This window comes from Carassius gibelio, chromosome A15 (genome assembly GCF_023724105.1).
Source record: "Carassius gibelio isolate Cgi1373 ecotype wild population from Czech Republic chromosome A15, carGib1.2-hapl.c, whole genome shotgun sequence".
Lineage (NCBI taxonomy): Eukaryota > Metazoa > Chordata > Actinopteri > Cypriniformes > Cyprinidae > Carassius > Carassius gibelio.
The window spans coordinates 9,872,676-9,896,655 of NC_068385.1; the positions used below are offsets into that span (position 1 = coordinate 9,872,676).

Sequence of the window (23,980 nt, forward strand, 5' to 3'; positions counted from 1 at the left end):
TACAAGGCTAAAGGGGTCAAAGATAATTATCCATGGCCGATCTGTTGCAATTAATACGAGCATACAGCCGGTGTGTTGAAGGGAACGTTTCGACAGCTGACGGGGGATGAATGAGAAATGAATCACTAGTCTGGTGAGCTCAAGGTGGCATAAGAGAGAGGGAAAGATAGTTCGGGGGTCATTCAGTGAGGATTAGAGATTTTGGGAGGCAAATGGGTGGAGCGGGAGGCAGCTGCGGAACTCGTTGCCTTTAGAGGCTCTGTTGAGGCACAGAGGGGGAGCTTTGTCCCCTCTGCAAGGAGGCTGGATCTGCACCAAAAAGAAACCCACCAACAACACTCAATTCTCTTCTTTGTCATTCCTCACCACCTTCTGTTTTAGAGGAAAGGTGCCCCCCTCTTCTACATAATGCAGATTTCCATTGTCCTAATCTTATGCAAGAGGCTTTTCTTATTTAAGCTTCAAATGTTTCAGTGCCAATGCTAAATTGCCCCAGTGCAGAACACAGGCATTAAATGATTTTGCACTTATAACCTCATTATGCAACAGGAGGGAATGCCACAGCAAGCCAGGTGTTACTGGGGTGAATCTGTGATTATAGAAATGTGCTGGAGGCCTGTGATCAAATGGTTTGATTAACATGGAGATGTTTAATTAAAGTTTACTTCTGTATAATTATTCTGAGGGATAAGGATCCGAATAAAAAAATATTAATTGTGTTACTCAAAATGATAATGGTATATTTTTAAATTAAATCAATAGTAATTGTTTTATTGTCAGTTTTGAGATCTGTATCTGTATCCGTTTAGTTTAGAAATCCAACAAGAACCTTGTTAATTGTACTATTTTTTTAAGTACATTTAAAGCAAAAAAATGCTTTTTAATATACAGTATATATTTTAGATAAAATTACATAAACAATTTTAATAAATGTTATTTTATTTGAAAAAATATCCTAATACCACAACATAAAAATAAAAAAGTTGACATCGAAATTATATATATATATAAATAAAACAAGCACCTTAATTGATTAATTTTTTATTGTAAAATATATTTTACATAACATTTACTAAATTGTTTTTTATATAAATATCTAAATTCTACAACAGATTAACAATGAAAAAATATTTAAATCATTTTTATATAAAAGTAACAAAAATAAATATATATTTTAAATAATGTAATATTAATTTTAAAAAAATATATTTTTTTATATTTTATCAGTAAGATTGTTGCTTACATTATATTTTAAATGGTCAGTGAGAGCAGATGGACACCTGCCACTACTTTTTCCCTTCGTGGGAACATCAAAATGGAGGCCCTGCCGCTATGCGATTGGATGTGGGAATCTGTGGCCTCTCCACATGGCCAGACTGTGAGAGTATCCATCCTTACTGCGACTGACACCCTCTTTCTCATACAACGCATCTGTCTTACCCCAAGCCCAGAGGCAGACGTTGGCACAGAAGCGAGAGACATCTTTGTCGCCTGTCTACCTGCTTGATGTAGAAACAGAGAAAGATGGCTATAATGATGATGGTAGAGGGGAACCTCTTCCCTCTGGAGCCGTCACTTTAATTCCCATCTCTGCGGCAACCGAGTGTAGAGACTAACAAAGCATGCTTTGTCTCAAAGGGGGGAGTGAGAAACCATGGGGAGGAGGGTGTGTCTGTGACAAAGGGGGATGGTGGGGGTGTCGCCCCTGTCAGTTCTGCAGCAAACCCCAGGAGAGGTACCACCTTCATGGGATAGATCCTGTGCACCTTCCGCACAGCTACAAGTCGCGTTGCACATAGACTGATTTTTAGATAATTTATGGTTTATCAAGCTTTTACAATAACAAAAGATTATCCACTTATTCAAATCAGTATATATATACATATATATATATATATATATATATATATATATATATATATATATATATATATATATATATATATATATATATATATATATATTTATTGTTACATGTGTACATTTAGCAAGTGATTTTATCCCAAGTGACTCACTTTTGACAAAAGTTGCACGTAAGCTTCTCCCGCCAAAAGTATGTAAATATCCACGCATATAAATAAAATCTGTCAAGGCCTGAAGTGCTTAGCTTAGAGCGTGGGGAGTGGGTTTTACTGATGAGCTCATCATAAAATGTGCAGCAGATGACAGAGTGAACGCAGCGAGAGATGAGGATGGCTGTCTCCCACTGACACATTCATCATCTCTACTCCACTGACAGACTCAGACAAAAGCACAGAGACAGGCCCACTTATGTAACACGTCAGGACTCCCACTGACACCCAGGATGCAGTTTTATAAGAAACAGGACTCGTTCGATACAACTACTATCACTACTATGAGTTACAGACCTCTGCTGTTCACTATGATTGATAACCATTTATATAACAGCATTATTACTGGTAGTTAATTGATATGGGGTTTTTAGTGACTGATATCTTAAGAGCTGGCTGGTCAATGGCTGATAAAATGCTGATATATAAATATAGGTGAGAACAGAACAGACAGCCTCACACACACAATATCACTGTGTTCCCAAGATTCATTGCAGTCATTGAACCCTTATGTTTAAATTGTCTGCCAATTTCCACGTACATTTCATAAGAAAAAGCTGTGGTATCATCAAAGGATAAACATGAATGTCCTAATAATGAATCAGGAAGTCTTTATTGTAAAAAAAAAAATAATAATCTACATTGACAACTCAAAATTTTCCAGTGACTGGTCACATCTAAAAAAAATTATTAGTTTTTTTTACAGTGTTGTATATGGCTCAGTCAGTACTACTACTCCCAAATATGAAATACAGGGAATACAATGGAATAGTGGATTGCAATAAAATTAGTAGTATACAACCCTACCCTAATAGTCAAATAATATTTTTTAAATCATACCCTTATTGGGGGCTGAGCCCCCCTAAAATGAAAATCCTAGAATCGCCCCTGTTACACACACATATTGTTTTTTTATATATATTTATTAGATAAGTATAATATATAACGTTAGTGTATAAATACATATACAATTTTATGTATGTCTGTGTATATCAGGTAAACTTTTGATTATAAAATATATTAAATAAAAAAATTAATATTACATTTTACAACGTAATTTATTTAATGCAGTAAACTATAAATTTAAACATTTGCCTATTCATTTGCACTCTCACTTTTGCTGTTTTCCTATTTCTTTCACTCTTGTTTTTTGTCTCTCCATCACCACACACAGACACACACATACACACCAACACACACACACCAACACCTCATCAGGCAGATGGGAGACCAGCCTGCGCGCCAGCACCTCCCCCCACACTTGAGGAGTTGTGCCCTCAACTATGTCAAAATCTCCTATTGTCATTAAAAGTGGTCCACCACTCATCTTTGTCCTACACAGTTAAGACACATCATTGAGCATTTAAACAACTGGAGATTCAATCACTCCTCCCCCTTCACTGTGTCATTCCCCTCTCAACTTCTTTCCACGTCTGCATCTTTTTGTCCCTGTGTTTCCGAGGGATCAGACAGAACTGCACCGTCACACATATCTCCAATCCCTTGATATACCCAGTCAAAGACTCAAACACACATAACTCAGAGTCTAATATGGGCGATGACAAGAGTGTCAGCTGGTAAGCTCAGTGTCAGAGGTAATTATATAGACCACAGGAAAAACTTACGGACGCGTCAAACCTTTGGAGGGATAATTTTAGCTCTCAAATCCAAGATCCTCCTTGTCCGAATCCACTATTCCCTACATCACCCAAGCATGGGACAGTTATTGAGGTCCTAAGCTCTGTGCCCATAAGCTCTCGCCCACTCGGTGCCTGGACTAATGATGCAGAGTCTGAGGGATGACAAACAGGGAACGCCGCTCAGACCTACGGGAATGCTGGATTAAAGGCTCTCAGATCTACAAAATGGTTTACCGTTATCTCATAACTGGCCACAGTTCTCATGGCTGACGTCATTTCACTTGTTTTTCACCGTTTCCATGTGAAACTATTAAAAACAATCACAACGTATTGCATGTTTGTCCACTACAGCAAGCACTATTGTGTGTGAAATACTAGCCTCGGACTGAATTGATGCTGCATGATTTTAATGGAACTGAAACAGACGATGTTCACACAGCTCCATACATCTGCTACTTGAGTGTGCATATTTAATATTCTGAATGATTTGATGATTATTACACAGTTTAAACAAAGATTAAGTCAATTCAGCAGATTTTTTTTTAATTCTGAAAAAGAGGCAGATTAAAGGAATAGTTTTCGGGGAAAAAAAATCTTAAATTATCATTTACTCACCCTTACTCAACCCATGAGACCATATCAGTACTGATTGTTCAATATTAATTTTATTAATGGCCAATGTTGATATCTCAGAGCGCAAGAGTGGCCACTGCCAATATAAAGCAGAAATATATCATGCTATTTAAAAAAAAAAACACTGTCATAACAATTCCTGCAATTAGATTAATATTTAATCTGACATAATATTTATAAAATTAGAGATAATTTAAGAATAACTCAAACTTGAAAAAAATATTTATACTTTAGTTACTTTTATTCTTGTAAACTAATGAAGATAGAGAATGTGTGTCTTGTTTGCACTGCCAAAAAAATATTTTACAGGCAATGCAATAATTAAATAATGACAAATATTGGGCCACATATTAAAACTGACCTTCTTCTTTGGAAAAAAAAAAAGAAAAAAAAAGTTCTCAGTGTTCATACAGTGAAAGAACACCCGGATATTCCTCAATACATCTTCTTTTGTGTTTTCCAGAATAAAGAAAGGTATTTAGGTTTGGAATGACATGAGGGTAAGTACATGACAGTTTTCATTTTTGATGTAGGTCCTTTAATGTAGGTCTGCCTCTGTGTAGATAATTAACGTAGATAAGCCTCAGTGTTTCTGAGCCGGGTAAGTGAAAGACTGAATTTAACATTTCGTTACCCACATCCCCTCCCAACACTACTGAATTGAGGTGTAATTATCAAAGTGATTTAGTCAGTGGATTTCCTGGGTGGAAAGAGGTTGGCTTTTCAAATTCAAGGGGAATGCACCTGCTATTCTCATCAGTACGCATGGTGATTTTTATCCTTTGTGCTGTCTCTTTGCAGTGGCATGACTGATCAATACTATTTGTGCTGAGGCCTCAAAGAGATGCACTGGAAATGGTGGTTGGACAAGGGGGAGGGCTGGAGTAAAGGACAAGGCACCACTCCCATGATGTAAAAATTGATCCCTGGAATAAATTTGCAGTGTTCTATTAATGGCAGGTCCCTCTGAGGCTTTCTATTACAGTACATCAGATGAAAAGCCACCCATTAAAGAAGTAAAAGTACAACACCCCAGAGGAAAGAGGTAAAAAAGAGAGGGGGTAAAGCAGGAAGATATTTCAGCATTTTTAGTATTTATTACAGAAATACTATACTTTAAAACAATATACTTAAGTGAGACAAGAATGTAATGCTTTCAGACACTTAACTGTGTTATTTTCAAGTATATGAAAATGAGTTATCACTTAAATTTATATTAAATGCAGTTAGCTTAATTTAAGAGTGTGTTTTGACATACAGGCTTACAGTGCATCTTTATATGTAATTTCAGAATGACTTCTATTGGTAAAGAGTATTGGTGAATGTACAGACAAGCATTTATGATAAACTATAATATACTTAAATCATGTCACGTATTTAAATATATATGTAACTACACATGATATGATGAAGTCGCAATTTAATACAATCTTAAATATATATATATATATATATATATATATATATATATATATATATATATATATATATTAGGGCTGTCAAAAATATCGTGTTAACGATGTTAATTAGTTGTTTGTTGTTAATAACGTCAAATTTTCAATCGCATTTCAGGCATGCGTAGTGTGACAAATTATTCAGGTCAGGAAAGTCTCGTCGATCTCTGAATTCTCAAGATAGTAAAAAACAGCGGCGAGCGCCGCGAAAAAACACAGAAGAAGCTTAAGGTTTTACCCCAGTTACTCTCAAATACATTCATGCCAAGCTCGATAAACAGAGATGACTTTGGTAGTTGATACGCTGGAGCTTCTTCCTGTTATAGCGTCCTGTGTTTCACACTGCGCATGCAGAACTCCTACATGCAATGCAGTGAAAATTACAGCTGTTTAGAAAAGCATATGCATTTTTACTTGGTTTTACTGGCACTTGAAGCCTTCAGAACGTGAAAATATCGATCCTAAAGTATTGTGGCAGAGCAAATGAACACCTCACAAAAACAAGAGTGCCCAGAGTGCTGCTTATGTGATGGTGGCGCAGGTTTGTGTTTCTGAGTTCATTCTTTCGAGTTTCTCTATGCATAATTTCATAGATATGTGGCTATATTTAACCACTGGTTCACCTAAAACTCTTACACTATCTGTAGTTAAATGGCATGGTTTGATGTAGTGCTCAGGTAAATTTGATCTAAGTAAATGTTCAACTTTTGAAATTCAGAAAAAAAGAACCACATATTGATGAATCAATACATGAAAATTATGAATCTGTGTCCTGTTATTTATCTTTTCAGAATTGCATTTCAGAAAAAAAAATGGTTAGGATTCAGATATATATATATATATATATATATATATATATATATATATATATATATATATATATATATATATATACTCTTTTAATGTAATATTAAATAACACTACAGTTAATTATATTCATATTTATAACAATTAAGCACACTTCTTTTCATAAGTGTAGGGGGTGACAGACAGAAAGAAAGAAAGAAAGAGAGAAAGAAAGAAAGAAAGAAAGAAAGAGAAAGAAAGAAAGAAAGAAAGAAAGAGAAGGACGGACAGACAGAAAGAAAGAGACATCACATTCTAAAGATCTTCTTGACGATCACTGAAAAAAGTCTAGTCATACCTAATTGGAAGCGTCAGCACGCTAAGTGGGCAACATGCTAATTATATCGCAAATGTACTCTGATGTTCTAGTATCTTCATCATTTTCAAGATCACTGTCTGCGCCATCACTCCCATCATCCCCCCCGATAAGTGTATCTCTCTATATATCGCTCTATGATGAGACTGGTCAAACTCGCTCTGGAAATCAAGGCTCTTTTGTACAAGATGGTTTGACTGTGTGAGTCTCAGGCACTGACTAGCACTGAGGGCTAGCGGCCACAGAAAATGACGTCACATGCTTGAAAAAGAAAAACAAAGCCACGGGGATTAAGGGTACCAGATGACGACTATCTCACCATCTCTGACTATAGCGTTTTTATATGCTAACGACAGTTAGCATTTAGGCTAGCACTTACACATAGCACTAACAGACTGATTATCAAGCACTAAAATGTGTTGAATGGTTAATTTGAACGCACAAGCTTTAAGACATATTGACATTTTAGCAGTAGACAATTTCAGTTGGCATTGCTGCTAGAATTCTACAAAACAACTTCACCTTCTTAACATAACACTCTTTGAGTGTGATTCTTTCAAGCTTTTTTGACACACTTTTCCACAGCACAGACCAAATCCAAAACACAGCAAAAGTCACATAATTGCTTGCAAACCCCTTACTAATGTGTGCTTATTCAGTAGCAATAAAGGCTAACTTATAAACCTCAAAAGTGTTAACACTGCCTTACAAAAAAAATCCTATGGTGGCAGTACAGTGAGTTAAGTGTACTTTGATATATGTTATGGTATTTATATGGTACTATGAGCATAAGGTCCTTCAAAGCTCAAAGACCATGGTATTAACATGGTAAACTGTTAACTCTGTCCAAATAGTGTTTTAAACAAACTAAAGTATACTAAAACACACCATCCCTTATGAAAAACGTCAAATCTTAAAGGTATATTTAAAAAAAAAACTGTATTTGCAGATAATATAATATTAATTCAGGAAATATTACCCTTTATAATAATGTCAAATTAAAAGATTTACTTTAAAGCAAATGTTTTGTTGATGTTTTAACAATCTATGCTTTAAAGAAGTACACTTATTTGACGTGTTGACTAACACACTAAAGGACATGTGAAGTACTTGATTTTGATTTCACAATAGTATGTTATTCAACACAGTTAAATTACATATAAAGATGTACATAATTATGAAATCACATATAGATGTAACTTAGTCCTACATAAACATGTCAAAAAGGACTCAACTAATTGCATTTAATAAAAGTATAAATTAATTTCAATATAAAATGCATTCATTTAATTATAAATAATTAAAGTTTTAAAAAGTGTGCTACACAAGATGACTAAGCTTGAATTAGACTAAGCAACACAAAGGTCATCACAAATAAAAATGAATTATGTTGTTAATAAGGTTGAAGACATTGAGAAAGAGAAAAAATGAAATAAATTTCTACCCCTAGATATGTAATATTGCAGCTTTTCATCTTTTGCCCACAAAGCTTAAGTCTTGAGCAGATTACACAGCTGAGAAATCAGTAATGTTGATAATGTGTGGGGGCAGAGCTGCATGGCTCTCTGGGTATTAAACACTGAAAACTGCAATCATGGTGCTGGATTAGGAGTGAGCTTTAATACTGTGCTACATTCTGCTGAAAGGGACAGAGAGGCTGGATGGGGATCAGTGATTTGGACAAGGAAAAGTCAGAATATACACACACTCAGGAAACCAAAGAGGAAGAGTGCTGGCCAATTATAAAGAAAACAGGATGATGCACTTCTCTGGACTTGTATCAGAAAATGTTGTGAGAAAAATCAAGCGAGACTTGTGTGTTAAAATGTGACTTTGTGGTGTTTTTTCATGCAAATGACTGGAACATGAGTATTTGATTTGAAGTTTTTTAGTATTTAAAGTGATAGTTCACACACACACACACACACACACACACACACACACACATGCAAAAAGAAAATTCTGTAACATCCCCAATTTGTGTGCTTGTTAATAAAAATGGCAACATATAAACTACATTTAACTTAACATAATTTAAAGGTGAAGTTCACTGGGGAAAAAATATTCTGTACATATCATTTCAAATCTGAACACACACACACAGAACAAAGAAAAAAAAATATATATTTATTTATTTATTTTTCCACACAGTTAAACCACTGGTGTCCAAAATAATATTAGGCCCTATTGACTTTCTTTGTATGGACAAAAATATTTTGGAAAGTTTGACTTGGAAAGTAAATCATACAGGTTTGGAAACAACATGAGAGTGAGTAAATGATGACAGAATTTTCCTTTTTGGGTGAACAATCCTTAAGTAGTGGCTACTTAACTGTAACATCCAGTTTATGTTCTGAAATTGCACGAATTTGCATGCTACTAGCATGCTAATAAAAACCACAACATATAAACTACATTCAATCTAACGGTCTCTTGTGGCGTCATCAAGATGGAACAGTGTACTTAACATATGGCTGTTTCCCAATAAATGCTGCAGAATCTATATTTAGAGCGAAGACAACTAATAAAATACATTCTGCAGAAATAATGGATGTCTCTGGCCAGCGCTGCTTTGTCCAAAATTAAATGCCGGCTCAGCTTCTATAACAGACTATATATTCTGAGATATGATATGATTTATACAGGATATACAGGACACTTCTCGCCTAACCAGCTAAACAGTTCGTGAGAGGAGCACAGCAGGTGGATCTTTTGACTCGCACCCAAGGAAAAGCTCAAGTTGATTTCCATACAGATGCCCCCTTCACTGGAGAGGAAGAACACCCCCCCCCCACACCCCATTAAGCACTGAAACAACCTAGCACAGCTCCAACATTATTCCTGTACGTTCCTCTCCCTTAATTCAGTAGCCATCGTAACCCCCAAGCTCTAGACTTTGGAGCACTCAAGTGCCAAAACCAATGAAAGGGGGTGGATAGGAGGTGTCATGCATTTGGCATCTGCCATGGCTAGCTGCTCAACATCCCAAGGGGAATGGGACAGAGGTGTCCTGTTGGACGTGCTAGCGATGAGAGGATGAGCAATTTGTACAAAGCCCTTTAAAGTTAGAGTCCAGAAGCCCCCTGCCACTTCTCGTTTCCTCTGTGTCAACCCATCCCTAAAAACATCTGAAAAAATCCCAACACACACGGATACAGAACATGCCTCTTTTTTTCTCTAAATATATACATTACTAGAAAGGAAACCATTCAAACGTGGTTTCAGCATTTATTTAAGCTCTGAACTCCATACTTGCTCCTATGTGAGTCTCTTGGCACTTTGTCCCCACTTGATCTGGCACTCTTTGCAAGCTGAGCTCTGATGAAGGCCATATGGTGTGGCCGCAAGCCCAAAGGTGACAGCGTCCCATATGATCCTCATTAAGAACGAGTTGCAGTGACTTTGGGAACGAGGTACCTTTGGTAATGTATTAGCATAGACTAATAACATGGGTTAATTAAGTTATAAAGTAATCCAGGTGCTTAAAGTTTGTGTGCTGTTTAATGACTGGATGGTGGTGCAGTAAACAATAGGAGGTTGATGAGGGTTCCCTTCAAAGCATTCTGGAATTTCGCAGACTTACCCGGGTAGAAGTCTTTGGATTTGGACAGCTTGATGGTGGCCCCTGTTTCTTTCTGTAGCTGGACAATAGTCTGACCACCCTTGCCAATTATGGAGCCTGCGGCGTAGCTTGGAATCAGCACCTTTAAGAAATATTCGCCTTCCTCTGAAAACAGAAAAAGAGAAAAACATTTACAAACATTGTAGTATATTTACAAAGTTTTTTTTTTTTTCAAATACAGTACAATAATATATACAATGAATAATAAATATATACAAAACAGATTTTAAAAATAAAACATTTTCTGTAATCTAATATTTAGAATTATTTAAGTAAAAACTATTTTTTCAATAGATTTAAGCATTTTTGTAATCTGGTTTACAATAACAATTATTATTCTTGTAATTATTAAATATTTGCAATAAATGTATACATTTTTCTCTTTTCTGACATTTACATTTGTTTTATGCATTTACACTTACACTTAAATGCATTAAACAATTTTTGTGGACATGCATAAGTTACTAAAATAACTAACATTTTTATTACATTCTTTAATGGATGCATTTGAGCAGGGAGCGTAAAGTAGCCAACAAGCCGTGCCAAGTGTTCAGGATACATAGGAAGATTGAGGAGGTGTGTCCAAATTTTAAATGGCAGTGGATTTAAAATATAGCTGCACAATGCATAGATTTACATTCTTGCTAGATGCCTTAAATGCCTGACTTAGGAGAAAACGCACATATTGTCTAAGAGGCAATCAGAGAAGGCAGCTATAAATAAAAGTCAAGCTGAAACACTAGACCAGCAAAGAATTACAAGACCACTATAATAAGATCAGTGGACTTAACGAGTTGTAATTAACGCTGAACCACAAGTATTAATGCTTAAGTTAAGGAGGGCCGATAATAGTCAATAGCAGAACAAAAATTCTAGCATAGGTTAGTGGGACAAGTTATGTAAGTAGAAAAGATATGAGACATTGTGTTAAACTCATCAATCAAAGTAAGTGCAAGAGAATGTGAATTTGAAAAGATTATTATGAGACTCAGTTTCAGTGTAACTGGCAAGCTAGACATTGCATTGTATAGAAGTAGCAATTGAATAGCAGGCTGCATATAATATAGCACAAGACATCCTGATTTCCCTTCCCTCTTGAGAAAGGACAGCAAAGGTTTTCTTGAAAGTAGAGCAGCGGTAGGGCAGTAAAGTGCCTCATCTATTGTCGGGCTCTACCTGGCTGCTGCATATCCAGGTCAGCAGAAGCACAGTAGATGGTCCCTTCACCGTGACTTTAACATGACATTGTATCCTTCTGTCTGAGCCGCTTGGGTATGCGCTTAATATTCCACCACAATTAATCTGTGTCGGCTCCCAGAAGACGGCCGCTTTAGATTAGATTGTTATTCTGAAATAGCAGTTTATCTTGTCAAGACAGACTGATGGCTAGGCTAAGAGCTACATGCACTTGCAGGCTAATACTGATGATTGGGTAAAAATGAAAGAGACTACTGGACAGACTATTAATGTCAGAGAGCAGCTGGGAAAACAAATGGACTTACAATGGCAACGACGACAATGTTTTGGTCGAAGGCCCGACTTAACTGCATCGGTAACAAAGTAATGACACATGTCTGTAGTTATGTGTGAACCAAATTAAGAGAAGTGTTAGTGTTCTGCTAACAAGATGGACGTGATAGATCAGACTGCTTTGAGCAAAAAACATAGAGAGGGATAGTATTACTACAGCAGATTTGCTTTAAGGTTCAACTAAAAATAAAAATGATTCACTCACTTTATAGCATTTAACAACTGTTTTTTTTCTGTTTAGGAGCAACATAATGAACTAATCTGTCTTTTTATTTACAATGAATCCGAACTGGAGCTTTCAAGCTTAAAAAATGATTGATGACCGTAAGAGCAGTCAGTTTTGTGTGGGGAATTGATTGAAATTTACCTTGTAATTCTCTAACAACTGTCCCCTTCAGTGAGCCAGTAACTGTTGAGAGCATGGGTTCAATGAGTTGAACTCGAGAACTGAATTCAAGTCTGATTTTGTGACGTGTATGAGCTGATTCATTGAGAAGATCTGACTCAACAAAATGATTCTTCATGATTCAGCCATAATTTACATTTTCAATGTATTTTGAGACTGTTTCTCATACAAAATTACTGTATGGCTTCAGAAGACTTCAGATATAACACCACTGGAATGATTACAGGTTACTTTTTCCATTGCAAAAAGTAAACACAGAAGCTGCATCTGAAGTGGCATTAAATGTATTGACACAGAATATTTGATGAAGCCGAGGTGCCATTAATGCATTTACACTGCAAAATTGCAAATGCATAATTCATTTTATAAAAGTATTTTTTTTATACTTTTTTTGCACATACAAATAAGGAATGTTGGGAAAAATGCAATGATACTTTTTAAATATGAAACCAAACCAATAGTAGGTAGAGGCAAATGTGTCAAATGACTGTCTTTATGAATGAGCCACTGAATCATTGACTCACTCGATTTGTTCAAACATATGGATTGATTCAGTAACAAACTCCACTGTGTGTTGCTAGGAGACACACAATAGTTCTGTTGTGTCTTTGATTGGAACTATTTTTGTTTGTGAAATCGTGCAAAAACAGTCAATATTGTGTCTAAAATGTAAGTCACTTAATTTTAACTTCTTGCTTATTGAACTACTATTGTATAAAATAAGTGTAACATTCAATTCGTGTTGATATTCGGGAAAACATCTTTTCGTGTAATGTCATGTAATGTTGCTAACCTATATTATATATTATAAATATTATTTTTTTCTACTGCAATATGCATCTATAACTTTCTGTGTTTGCTTATGCGCTCATTTGTTCTGATTTCTGTGTGAGTCTCTCTCTCTCACTCATACAGGCTGCGCAAGCCTCATCTGGCATGACATAAATCCATCATCAGTCGCGTTTACACAGAATGCAATGAAATCACAACAATTCCCATGCAAAAAATATTTGGTGACTAAGTTTCAGTTATTTTTGGTATTGGACATTTTAATCAGGCTTCTTGTCCGGCCGGGCATTTAACATTCTCTCTCACTTGCCTTTAGAAAATCTACTTTAATTTGAGCCCTGTTGTTTCCCCATGGTTTACTTTGGCCCTACACAATTACAAATTAAGAACTTTGTGTCTACTTGTCTACGAAAAAACATTTAAAATATATTCTATGTTTAACAGAAATTTGAATTAATTTGAATTTGAAATAACCTGAGAGTGAGTAAATGTTGACAGTGTTTTCATTTTTTGAAAGAGCTAACAGTAGGATGATTTTAACAACGTTTAAGTCTTCTAGAGGTAATCTCATTACAATCACAGGCCATCCCAGTTGATCTGGATGTGTAATGAAGCGTATCTCTAACTAAACAAGTACAGTCTCATATTTAGCCATGCTAGTTGTACTAGATGCCACCAGATAATGAATTGCATAAACAACAAGGCAATAATGGAGGTTACTGTGACAGAAATAAATAAATGTACTCAGAAATGGGTTCGCAGACACCTCTAAATGACAATTCCTGATTTTTTCACTCACATACTAAAAACTGCCATTGTTTAAATCATAAACAGGCGGTTCAAACAGTGTCTACAGAACACTACAGATACATGCTTTTCTGCAGTGACCCAGATTTCTCACAGTGCTAAGCCTGTCCTCCTTTTGATTTGGATGAGTCTAAATTTAACCTTGATTAATATGGCGCAGGGTTCATAAATAATGTGTATCATGCATACATAAGTACTCTCTCTTCAAAAGCATCTAACAAAAGTCTGTCATAAAATTGGATCAAGAAGCTGTGTCCAGACTGGCTATAACTGACATTATCATCATATTAGACACATGATATTATATTGAGAGCGTCATATTTTCATAAAAATATTTTAATTATATATTAAATATCTGTTTTAAAGGTTACACATTTTACTTTGTACTTTGGTTTACTTTGCAGTAAAAAGAAAGAAACAATCAGCAAAGAGATGAATGTAGACTCTGACTCGCAGATAAGAAAATCTGTATGTCATTTTTACAGAAAATGAAACAAATTACCGTGAAATCCGACAAAATCTGATGAAAATGGTGGATCATGGATGGCCGGTTGGTTGCATCTCTCTAAAAGAATGTGAATGAGAAAATTAATGTTTGTGGAAATGTCAAATAGAAAAACAAAACAAGGTGAAGTACAGAACAATGAAAGAGTCTACCTTAAAACCCCCTGCTTTAATCAAGAACAAACCTGTGAATGTTTGACGGCATGGATAAAGATACAGGATGAAGTAATAATGAAGTTTACAGTAACGGGATTTCGGTTTCTAATACTTTCATTATTATTTTAAATCAATCATGGCCTGATGACAGTGTTCTTGAAAAATACATTCAGTGACCTGCTGTGAATTAAAAGATTATTCCAGGTTCGATACTAGTTAAACTCAGTTGACAGCACTTGTGGCATAATGTTGATGTCCCCCAAACAAATTATTTGAACAAAGCAAATTTGAGTGAGGCACTTGAACAGGGAGAAATCTGTAAACATTAAAATACTCACCATTTCACTAGTTTCCGTCATAAGACATAAACAATATGCATGTCAACACAATTTTAGTGTAACCTTTTTTATAGTTATATCCGGTTTTACTACTTAGTGACAACATAACACCTAAAGTCAAATGACAATAAAAATGACAAGAACAGCTCAAATAATACACAAGAATTAACAGATCAATTAAAGCGCTTTTTAAAAATTTGTTTCACCATAACCTTAATATTTAATTTTCTTTAAAAGAAATGCTGTTGACTGAGCTTAATATTTAAATATTCCATTATAATAAGCATACAGTAAACCAAAATCAGTTTAGTTTTACAAACAGATTCACAGTTTCTTCTTTTCTAAAACGAGGAACATCTACTTCCCAAGTTTGAGTTGGACTAAGCCTATTTCCTGTCACTTGTCAATAGAAAGCTCTGGCTGAGAAAAATCAGTGGACTACACTACACACATCCGTAACAGTGCCTTTGAGGGAAATGAGTACCTCCCATTGTGCTACACCGGGAACAAAACAAGAACAATTGGAATACGCTGTTATTCTTCCCTCCAGCCTACTTAATATCTTAATAAGCCTTGTCTTGTGTGAACATCTATATGACTGCACGGATCACACTCTCTGAGAAATCAGAATAATTAATAAAAAAAAGCCCAAATGTGCATTACTCATAATAAAACAGTGGGTGTAAACACAAATCATTGGTTGCTAGAGGCTCCCAAGAGAGCTATGATTCAGAATAAGCAACACCAGCTTGAGGATTGAAGGTTCCTGTGGGCTTATGTTGTGGGCCTTAAAAAACAGGCACAAAGCAATAAAGCTACAAACAGTTTTTTTCTCCTTTCTTGTTTGCATTGTAGATTTATACCACATTAGATTTCAGATTCATCATTGGGATTGCATAACATTTGTGCTTAAGTACAACAAACATACACCTAATTTTGGCGGAGTGATGAAAGGACCACTTTCCCTGCAAGGCTGTCCAAGCAACTGCCTGACCAAAATGGCTTCCGATATAAACACTGCACTCAGAATAAAACACACTACTCTGTTTCTGCTGCATGTGAGTGAAAGCAGCATGCTTTGTTCTAACAAGCGCTAAAGGCTAGAGGAAAAGCCTTCGCGTTGCTTCTTTCATTCATCTCATCCATATTCATCTCAGGTCCCGTCCTCCATTCCAAGGCAGACGAGCCGAGAGAGGCAAGCAAGTCATCCAATGTGGAGCCGCCTTTTACAACGCCCTCCCAAATCCTCGGCATCCTGCATGAGATTTTTTTTTCTTTGACGCAGTGCATTAAAGAAAAAAACGAAGCAGCGCCCTCTTCGTGATCGTACGGTCATCAATAGACAGAGGGTTGCATGGATAATCAATGACTTGCTGCAATAAATGGGAAATGAGAAAGATGGATTCAGGGAGGAAGAAGTAATGATCGCCCAAACCCAGAACGATGATTAGAGGCGAAAAAACAAATGATGGGGGAGCAGAACGCAGTGCACCTTAAATGTATTTCTGCTGAGCCTATCAAAAACAGCCAAAGCAAAAACCTGTGCACTTAATCTGAAAACCGTTGAGAGTATTGCATTGTAGGATGTGAGTGAATGAGGTGGGCGACAGCGACGGATCGGTTATTGGTTCCCCCGTATAAATGTGGAGGTGAATCTTCAAACACAGCTTGCAATTCATGTTTATGTAACAACCACTTCTAAGACAGATCCCACATCATCGGGCTGAAATGAACAAGTAAAAGAATTAAAAAAAGAGGCTAGTCGCAAATTCAGTGCCAAGCAGCATCCAAACATGTCTTTATATAGTAAAAACAACACAGGATCATACACAAACACACACACACACACACTTCCACGCTTTCTTACAGCCTTAGAGGGTCACAGTTCCCTCACGCCATCCAGCTAGGACATCTGTATCCTCTGAAACAACCTTTTGTAAATGGAAGCACTGTACTGTGCCAGTCCATCCATTTACAAAATTAAAACATTACATCTTATGAGACAGCTCGGGGACGTGGAGAGAGGCTCTTTGGTGATCTTGAAGCCGAAGCTTTAATGATCAATTGGCAGGAAAATGATTCTTGGTTTTAAGCCAACTGACTTTCATCTTAATGCGTATAACTTTGTTTTTCAGGCAGCCTTTAAAATGCAATCATTTGTCCTCCACATCATGATTAAATCCAATAAATAAAGAGTTGAAACGATATGCAAGTCACTCAAAATATGATACTAATCCTACAAGTATGTAAACACCAAATCAAAGACAGTAAATGTTATAAGAAAACAAATTAGACATAATCCTGTCGTAGGACTGTCTCCTTATTTTCAACTCAAAAGAAGACCAAAAAAAGCTACATAAATGGTTCAGATTCACATGAACTTGGCCGATGATTTGCCTGTGTAACATCTTGTGTTTAAATATAAACCACAAAGCGGAAACTACGGGTACGGGTATGGTGACCCTAAAAAGATTCAACCATATTGAAATTATTTTTTTTTAATTCAGCATTTCTATTTTACAATTTTCCAGAGATCCATTTATATGGGGGTAGAATTGTTGCATTATTCCAAATAAATAGGAATGATCCACAGATAAATGTAAAGCGATTAACAAAAACCAAACATACAGTATTCACAAAATAAATAGAATGAGATCCACAATTGAATCTTAGAGTTTCACAAACATGAATTTTATTTACAAATAGATTTAAAGATAGATATTTGTGGATAGCTCACTGTGCATTTGTGGATTGCTGTGCGTATTTGTGGATTTTGAGACAATTCTAGCATCAAGACGCACACCAATCCACAAATGTATGGAGTCCACCCACAGTCTACTCAAGCCAATCAGATAACAGCCACACTTCGCTGACCAATCGTAGCACGTTCTCGCTATGAGCAATCACGTTTCGCTTTTCAATCAGGAAGGAGGCAGATTCATTTTGCACCCCTATAGTTTAAAGTTTCTTCATATTTTCATGTGAATGAAGATAAACTCAGCTTTATACACAATTTATGATCATTCACAGATCCCAAACATCATCAGTAATTCCCTTGCGTCCAAACCAAATAGAAATCTACTGCGATGCTGTCTACTCTGGATGAGGCGCGACACGATATAGGACAAATGATTTTTACATTGTTTACACTGACAATGTAAATAATAACCTACTTTGGATCCTGTTAAGTTAATTTTACATACAAAACTACTGTAGTAAGTCTGATTCATTTGAAATATTGTTTGTATGATCAATTGTTTTAACCAATAAATATCTCTTATCTTACATTTATATCCATTTATTTTCAACACACCTGCACCAAAAAAAGAACCAACCTACATTTTATTCTTCCCCAAACAATGGCAATAACTTTGTAATACTTTTAATTAATGTTTGAAAATATTATTTATAATGATATATATATATCGTTAGATCCACATAGCTGCTCATATTCATATCAGTATCCATCTCATCCAAACTGCTTCACTGAGAAACTGGAAAACACTGGCTGGTTTGTGACGGCAATTTAACCTATTACACAAACTTGCATGTTTATCATGAGGTTGAATCCAGTAATTTATCAGTCAGTTACTTATTGACGCTTTTCATGAATCATGAATGACGATTCCATAACACATTTATATCCAGTATAGCATTGTTCCCATAGCCATGATTAAGAGTGCTTTTTCTCTTGTATTTTCAAAGGCATGTAAAATTTACTGTGGCTTGGCTACAGTCTAACGAAATCTAATTTTAAACATCTTTTACTGTGTCAATCTTTATGGCCCTTATATTTTCTATTTGAGTCAATACATATTATGATTGAAGGTATTTCAGGAAGAGACTGCCCTGATTGTAAATTCACAATGTGATTAGTTATAGCGAGAACATGCTATGATTGGTCAGCGAAATGTGGCTACTATCTGATTGGCTTGAGTAGACGGTGGGTGGAGTCCATGCAATTGTGGACTGTCAGTGCCTTGATGCAAGAAATGTTTCAAAATCCACAAATGCATAGCGAGCTAACCAAAAATGTGTGCAATTATCTAAAAAAATGTGTTTTTAATTTGCAAATCTCATTTATTTATTTGTGAATTTAATTGATGTTTGTTAAACTTTCCTTGCGAATCTCATTCTGTTTTTTGTCAATTCATCAATTTTTTTGTAAATCTCTTTACATTTATTTGTGTATCATTATCTGTTTATTTGGAATAATGCAACAATTCTACCCCCATACACTTAAGTTAATAAATATGGATGAATTCATATAATTTCAGATGCTTAGTTAGAACAACAGTGTCATATTAATACATCCTTCTACACAATTGCAATTATATGTGATATCATATAAATACTCTATTTTAAACCAGTTGGATTAAATTAATTATTTAAATAGAATCAAGTCTCCTACAGCTTTTGACCAGTGAATTTTCATGATTTTTAAACTACTTAACAGGCCAAGGGTTTAAATTATTTTAAAGAGATTTCATGAACAAAGAGCAATTATATAGTTATATCATTTAATACCTAAACATAACAACAACAAAAAAGTATATTAACAGTAGAAATTTCCATTATCTTTCCATAACATTTCAAGATTTTATGAATTTCTTTGACATTTCCAGGCCTTGAAATGACAATATTAAAATGTCCAGATTCCCTTCCATAACCGTGGAAACCCCATGGAATAATTTCTTTTGGCAAATAAATTCCGGTGAAGCCCAGATCTCTTCAGCATTAAAGTCTTTTCATTTGAGCAAATGGATCTGCAGGTTATGCCTCCCACGAGTCCAGCAAGCTTCTTCTGACTGACACTTCATAATGCTTTCTGCATCGATTCTTTCACATGTAAACATCCGCCAATCACTTCATTTATGCTCCATGATTAATCCTTTAACTGTAACTACAAACACTTATTTTACTGAAAAACCCTTTATCGGGTGAAATAAATTGTTCTTGCACTTTTTTAAATTATGACCTTTACTGAAAACAAATATTGACAGGACGTATGTTGTCTAGGATAATATTGCTAATATTAAGATGCTTTATATCTAATTCTCTCCCTTTAATATGCAGTTCAAAAAGACCCAAAATAACATGGCTTTCTGCTTAATGACACTAAAGGTGCGAATATAACCATCACAGACCAGAAAAACAATGATTTAAAATGTTAATTTGCTACTATACTTAGATCTACAAATCGGCTGAAATCATTAGGGTTAAGAAATACATGCTTATTTTGTTTTTAATTAATTAGATGATTAGCCTAACAGTTTAGCAGACAAGTGTACAAGTGTACACAAAACTTCTTATGGCATCTGCTGGAATGCATAATTAAAAGCAAGCATGGGTCCAGCACAAACAATAGACGCAAGTAAAATACTGAAGGTTCTAGTGCACTTCAGAGCGCTGAAATGTCTAATATCAGTTATGCAGGTGAAGCATGCGAATGTATACAAACATGTCAGGCTTTTACTCTTAATTTTGAGTACCATATTATATTAAATATTTAAGTGCAAGTGGTATAATAATTCTTACCACTATAGATATCTCATAAAACATATTATAATCGTTTATCATTCATAACCAGAGTTTTCTGGTTCAAATTTCAAAATGAAAGATTATAGATTCAAGACACAGGATCATAACGCAAGGTCATCTGCGGTGATGGCAAGGATGCGTAAACGCACGAGCCATGTTTTCTAATGTATGGCTACGTGCTCATAACATTAGCCTATATTTAGGAATGTAGCCTACATCCAATATATCCCATACGTTAGCCTTTGATGTAGGAATACTGAGGATGTCGTAGGTGCGTAAGACTAGAGGCAACCACCAATTCTGGGCCACTTAAAATGGACGCGAACTGTAAATATGAATATAAACCCAAGTGCACATGTCTGGTGAAGCATGCCCACGTTAGATGGCCCGTGGAAAGCGAAAAACAACCTGCCATGAACTATTATGCTTAAAGGATTTACATCAAAGCACTTGTCTTTGGGAAGATTCGCAAATTCATTGCCAAGTGAGTTGCCTGTCTAGTAGGCTAAATAACATTTGGGTCTTACCTCCTGTGTTTGTGCGTTTGGTGCTGCTGGCCTCCGTTGGGGTCTCCAGGGGTCTTTTGCGGGAATCGGGGGGATCAGACTCCATGTGCGGCTGTTGATTGTGATGATGCGGATTGGAGAAAATCCCGTTTTGCTGCACTGCCCCACCGGCCATCATTTTTTATAAAGAAGCTTTAGGCTCGGTCTTGTTTTCCCTGGACGCGATACGCAAATAAGTTGTTTCTAAATGTGAAACCACGATTATATGAATGTTTGGGGTGCGTCGATCCTCCGTAGCAGCTTAGATACGGAATGATATCCAGTGGCTCAGGCTGTACTGATATTAATAACAAGTGATGTGGGAAACGTCCCCACTCGTGGCTTGCGATGGCGCTCTCCTGCTGAAAACAATATATGACCTCAGTGGTCGGAACAGCTCAAAAGATTCACTGCTGAAAACTGGGAAGATGCGCGCGGAAAATAAATAGCAACGGGAAATGTACAAGAGGCGAAAGAAAAAAACAGAGGATCCTGCATGCAGGTGAACAAACCCTGTAGATAGTGCTGGATGGGGTTGAAGCGCTGAACGAGCGCTTGAAGGAGATGCGATGTTTTTTGTAGGCTCTGACTCGGAGATGCTGCAGTGTTGCTTTCAAAGCATCTTTGCGCGTTTCTGCCGGAGCTCAGAGCAGCGGGTGACGTCATGTGGAGCCGCGACCGCGGCTGTCAAATGTGAAGAAACAGACACGCCTCCCTCGAGCTGTGATTGGTCGAAATTTTATTTTATTTTAGTATACTGCTTGTCACGTGACAATACAGAAGAAGGTGGCAGTGAGGAAAATGCGAGAGCATCATTGTAAAATAGGAGCAATGATGTAAAAAAAATAAAAGTCGTAGCTCTAAATGCGCAGCTCGTCTCATCCACGAGAATTCTACCACAGTACCACAAAATATTGTTGTTGTTGTTGTTGTTGTTGATGTTGTTGTTGTTTTTAGACAATAATAATGATATTATTACAATAATTGTGCTTTCATAAATTATTGTTGTGGTTAAATTTTGTCATTTTAATATTAGGCTAGTATAAGTAGTAGCATTTATTTATTTATTTAATTTTATGCCATTTTATTTACAATTAATATAACAATAGTAAATACAAATACATATAAAATTGAGAAGTAATATTTAATTTATATAATTTTTATTTATTGTTAGTAGTATTAGTGGTATTATTACATTTACATTTACAATGATTTGTTGATGGCTTCTGACTCTGGTGTAATTTCCATTCTCATCCTTCTTGATTTAAGAGCAGCTTTTGATTTTGTTAAATCATCCTTTTTTCACCTCAGAAATACAGCTAGATTACGTCCTATGCTAAATTTCTCAGTAGCTGAAAAGATGATGAATTCCTTTGTCATCTCTAGGATAGATTACTGTAACGCCCTTCTAGCCGGAGTCTCTAAATCCACACTTAACAAACTACAGTACAAAACTCGGCCGCCAGGATATTGACTGGGTCCAGGGTAAGCAATCACATCACTCCAGTTTTGGAGTCCTTACACTGGCTCCCAGTCCGATTAAGAGTGGATTTTAAAATTATGATGCTGACATATAAAGCATTGCATGGCTTGGCCCCTAATTATTTATCTGCGTTGTTAACTTCCTATACCCCAACTTGTTGGTTGTTCCTCAAACACGCTTACGATCTATGGGTGACAGGGCCTTTTCTTCATATGCTCCTGTCCTTTGGAATTCTCTGCCTCCTGATCTTAGGGAAGCACAGGGATACAACATTTTTAAAGGTAGACTTAAGACTTTTTTAAATAATCATTTGATTGTTGATGTTACTTTTATTGTTTGAGCTTTGTATTGCTTGTTTTTATACAGCGCTTTGAGAAGTTGCCTTTAAAGGCGCTTTATAAAATAAAGTTTATTATTATTATTATTATTATTTAACTATCATTGTTATTATTAATGCAATCATATGAATAAATGAAATTACATAAATTAAACAATGATAGATGAAGGTATTTTTTATTATTATCACATTTAACTATTTATTATTAGTAGTATTGTGTCATTCGTAATTTTATTATTATTTAATAATAATAACAATAATAATAATACTATAATAATAATAGTACTAAATTACATACAAAATTAAACAATAATATTTATGTAATTATGTTTTTTATTATTATAAGTATTATTAGTATAACATTTAACTATTTCATATATTGTTATTATCAATGCAGTATTTTAACTTGAAAACGCTGTATTTAAATTACTGATACAAATAATTTTAACTCACTTTTTAAAAGTACATTAAAATAAAATATAAATAAATGGATGTTAAATGGATGAATGCAAAGATGTTGTTTAAACAAACTTTTGTAACTGTACAGTGTCCTCAGTGCCCAGTAAGACTCTTTGTATCCTCTTGTCACACACACTCACACTCCTCCTGTGTCAACACAGGGCCGGAGGCAAGCACTTGTCTTATTCCAGATTCGCATCAAGGTGATGCTGCGTTGTCTACTGCATGCACACAAAGAGCCAACTTATGCAATTTCACATTTCTGTGGAAAACTCAACAGTGTGCCAGTGTCATCCAAAACACATAGGCCTATGCTCAGTTTGAGTTTAAGCAAACCGATACTGAGACATGTGGCTCCTATTTACTGAGGGAAATTTTAGCAAAATAAATAACTATAAAACAATTGTTTTCTTTTGAGTCCGTCCATCCATGAAATGCAATCAATGTGAAACAATCAAACTCTTGCTTTGTTTATTCTACCAGTCGCATTCTAGAAAAGCTC

At 35.6% G+C, this 23,980-nt stretch overlaps 1 protein-coding gene across 2 annotated transcripts in view; it reads right to left on the reverse strand.

Moving 5' to 3' along the window:
• The window catches only part of LOC128029150 (RNA-binding protein Nova-1-like), a 56,988-nt gene extending 35,140 nt beyond the window's left edge, over nt 1-21,848 (reverse strand). Inside the window, exons 1-3 of one of the 2 annotated variants that reach the window (XM_052616732.1) lie at nt 21,182-21,848; nt 14,618-14,680; nt 10,545-10,688 (exon numbers count right to left, since the gene is read on the reverse strand). In XM_052616732.1, coding sequence (XP_052472692.1) covers nt 10,545-10,688; nt 14,618-14,680; nt 21,182-21,338 — 364 coding nt within the window. In that variant the 5' untranslated portion in view covers nt 21,339-21,848. The remainder of the gene's footprint in view (nt 1-10,544; nt 10,689-14,617; nt 14,681-21,181) is intronic. The other variant, XM_052616733.1, reaches the window with a different exon arrangement.
• Nucleotides 21,849-23,980: the final 2,132 nt, after the last annotated feature.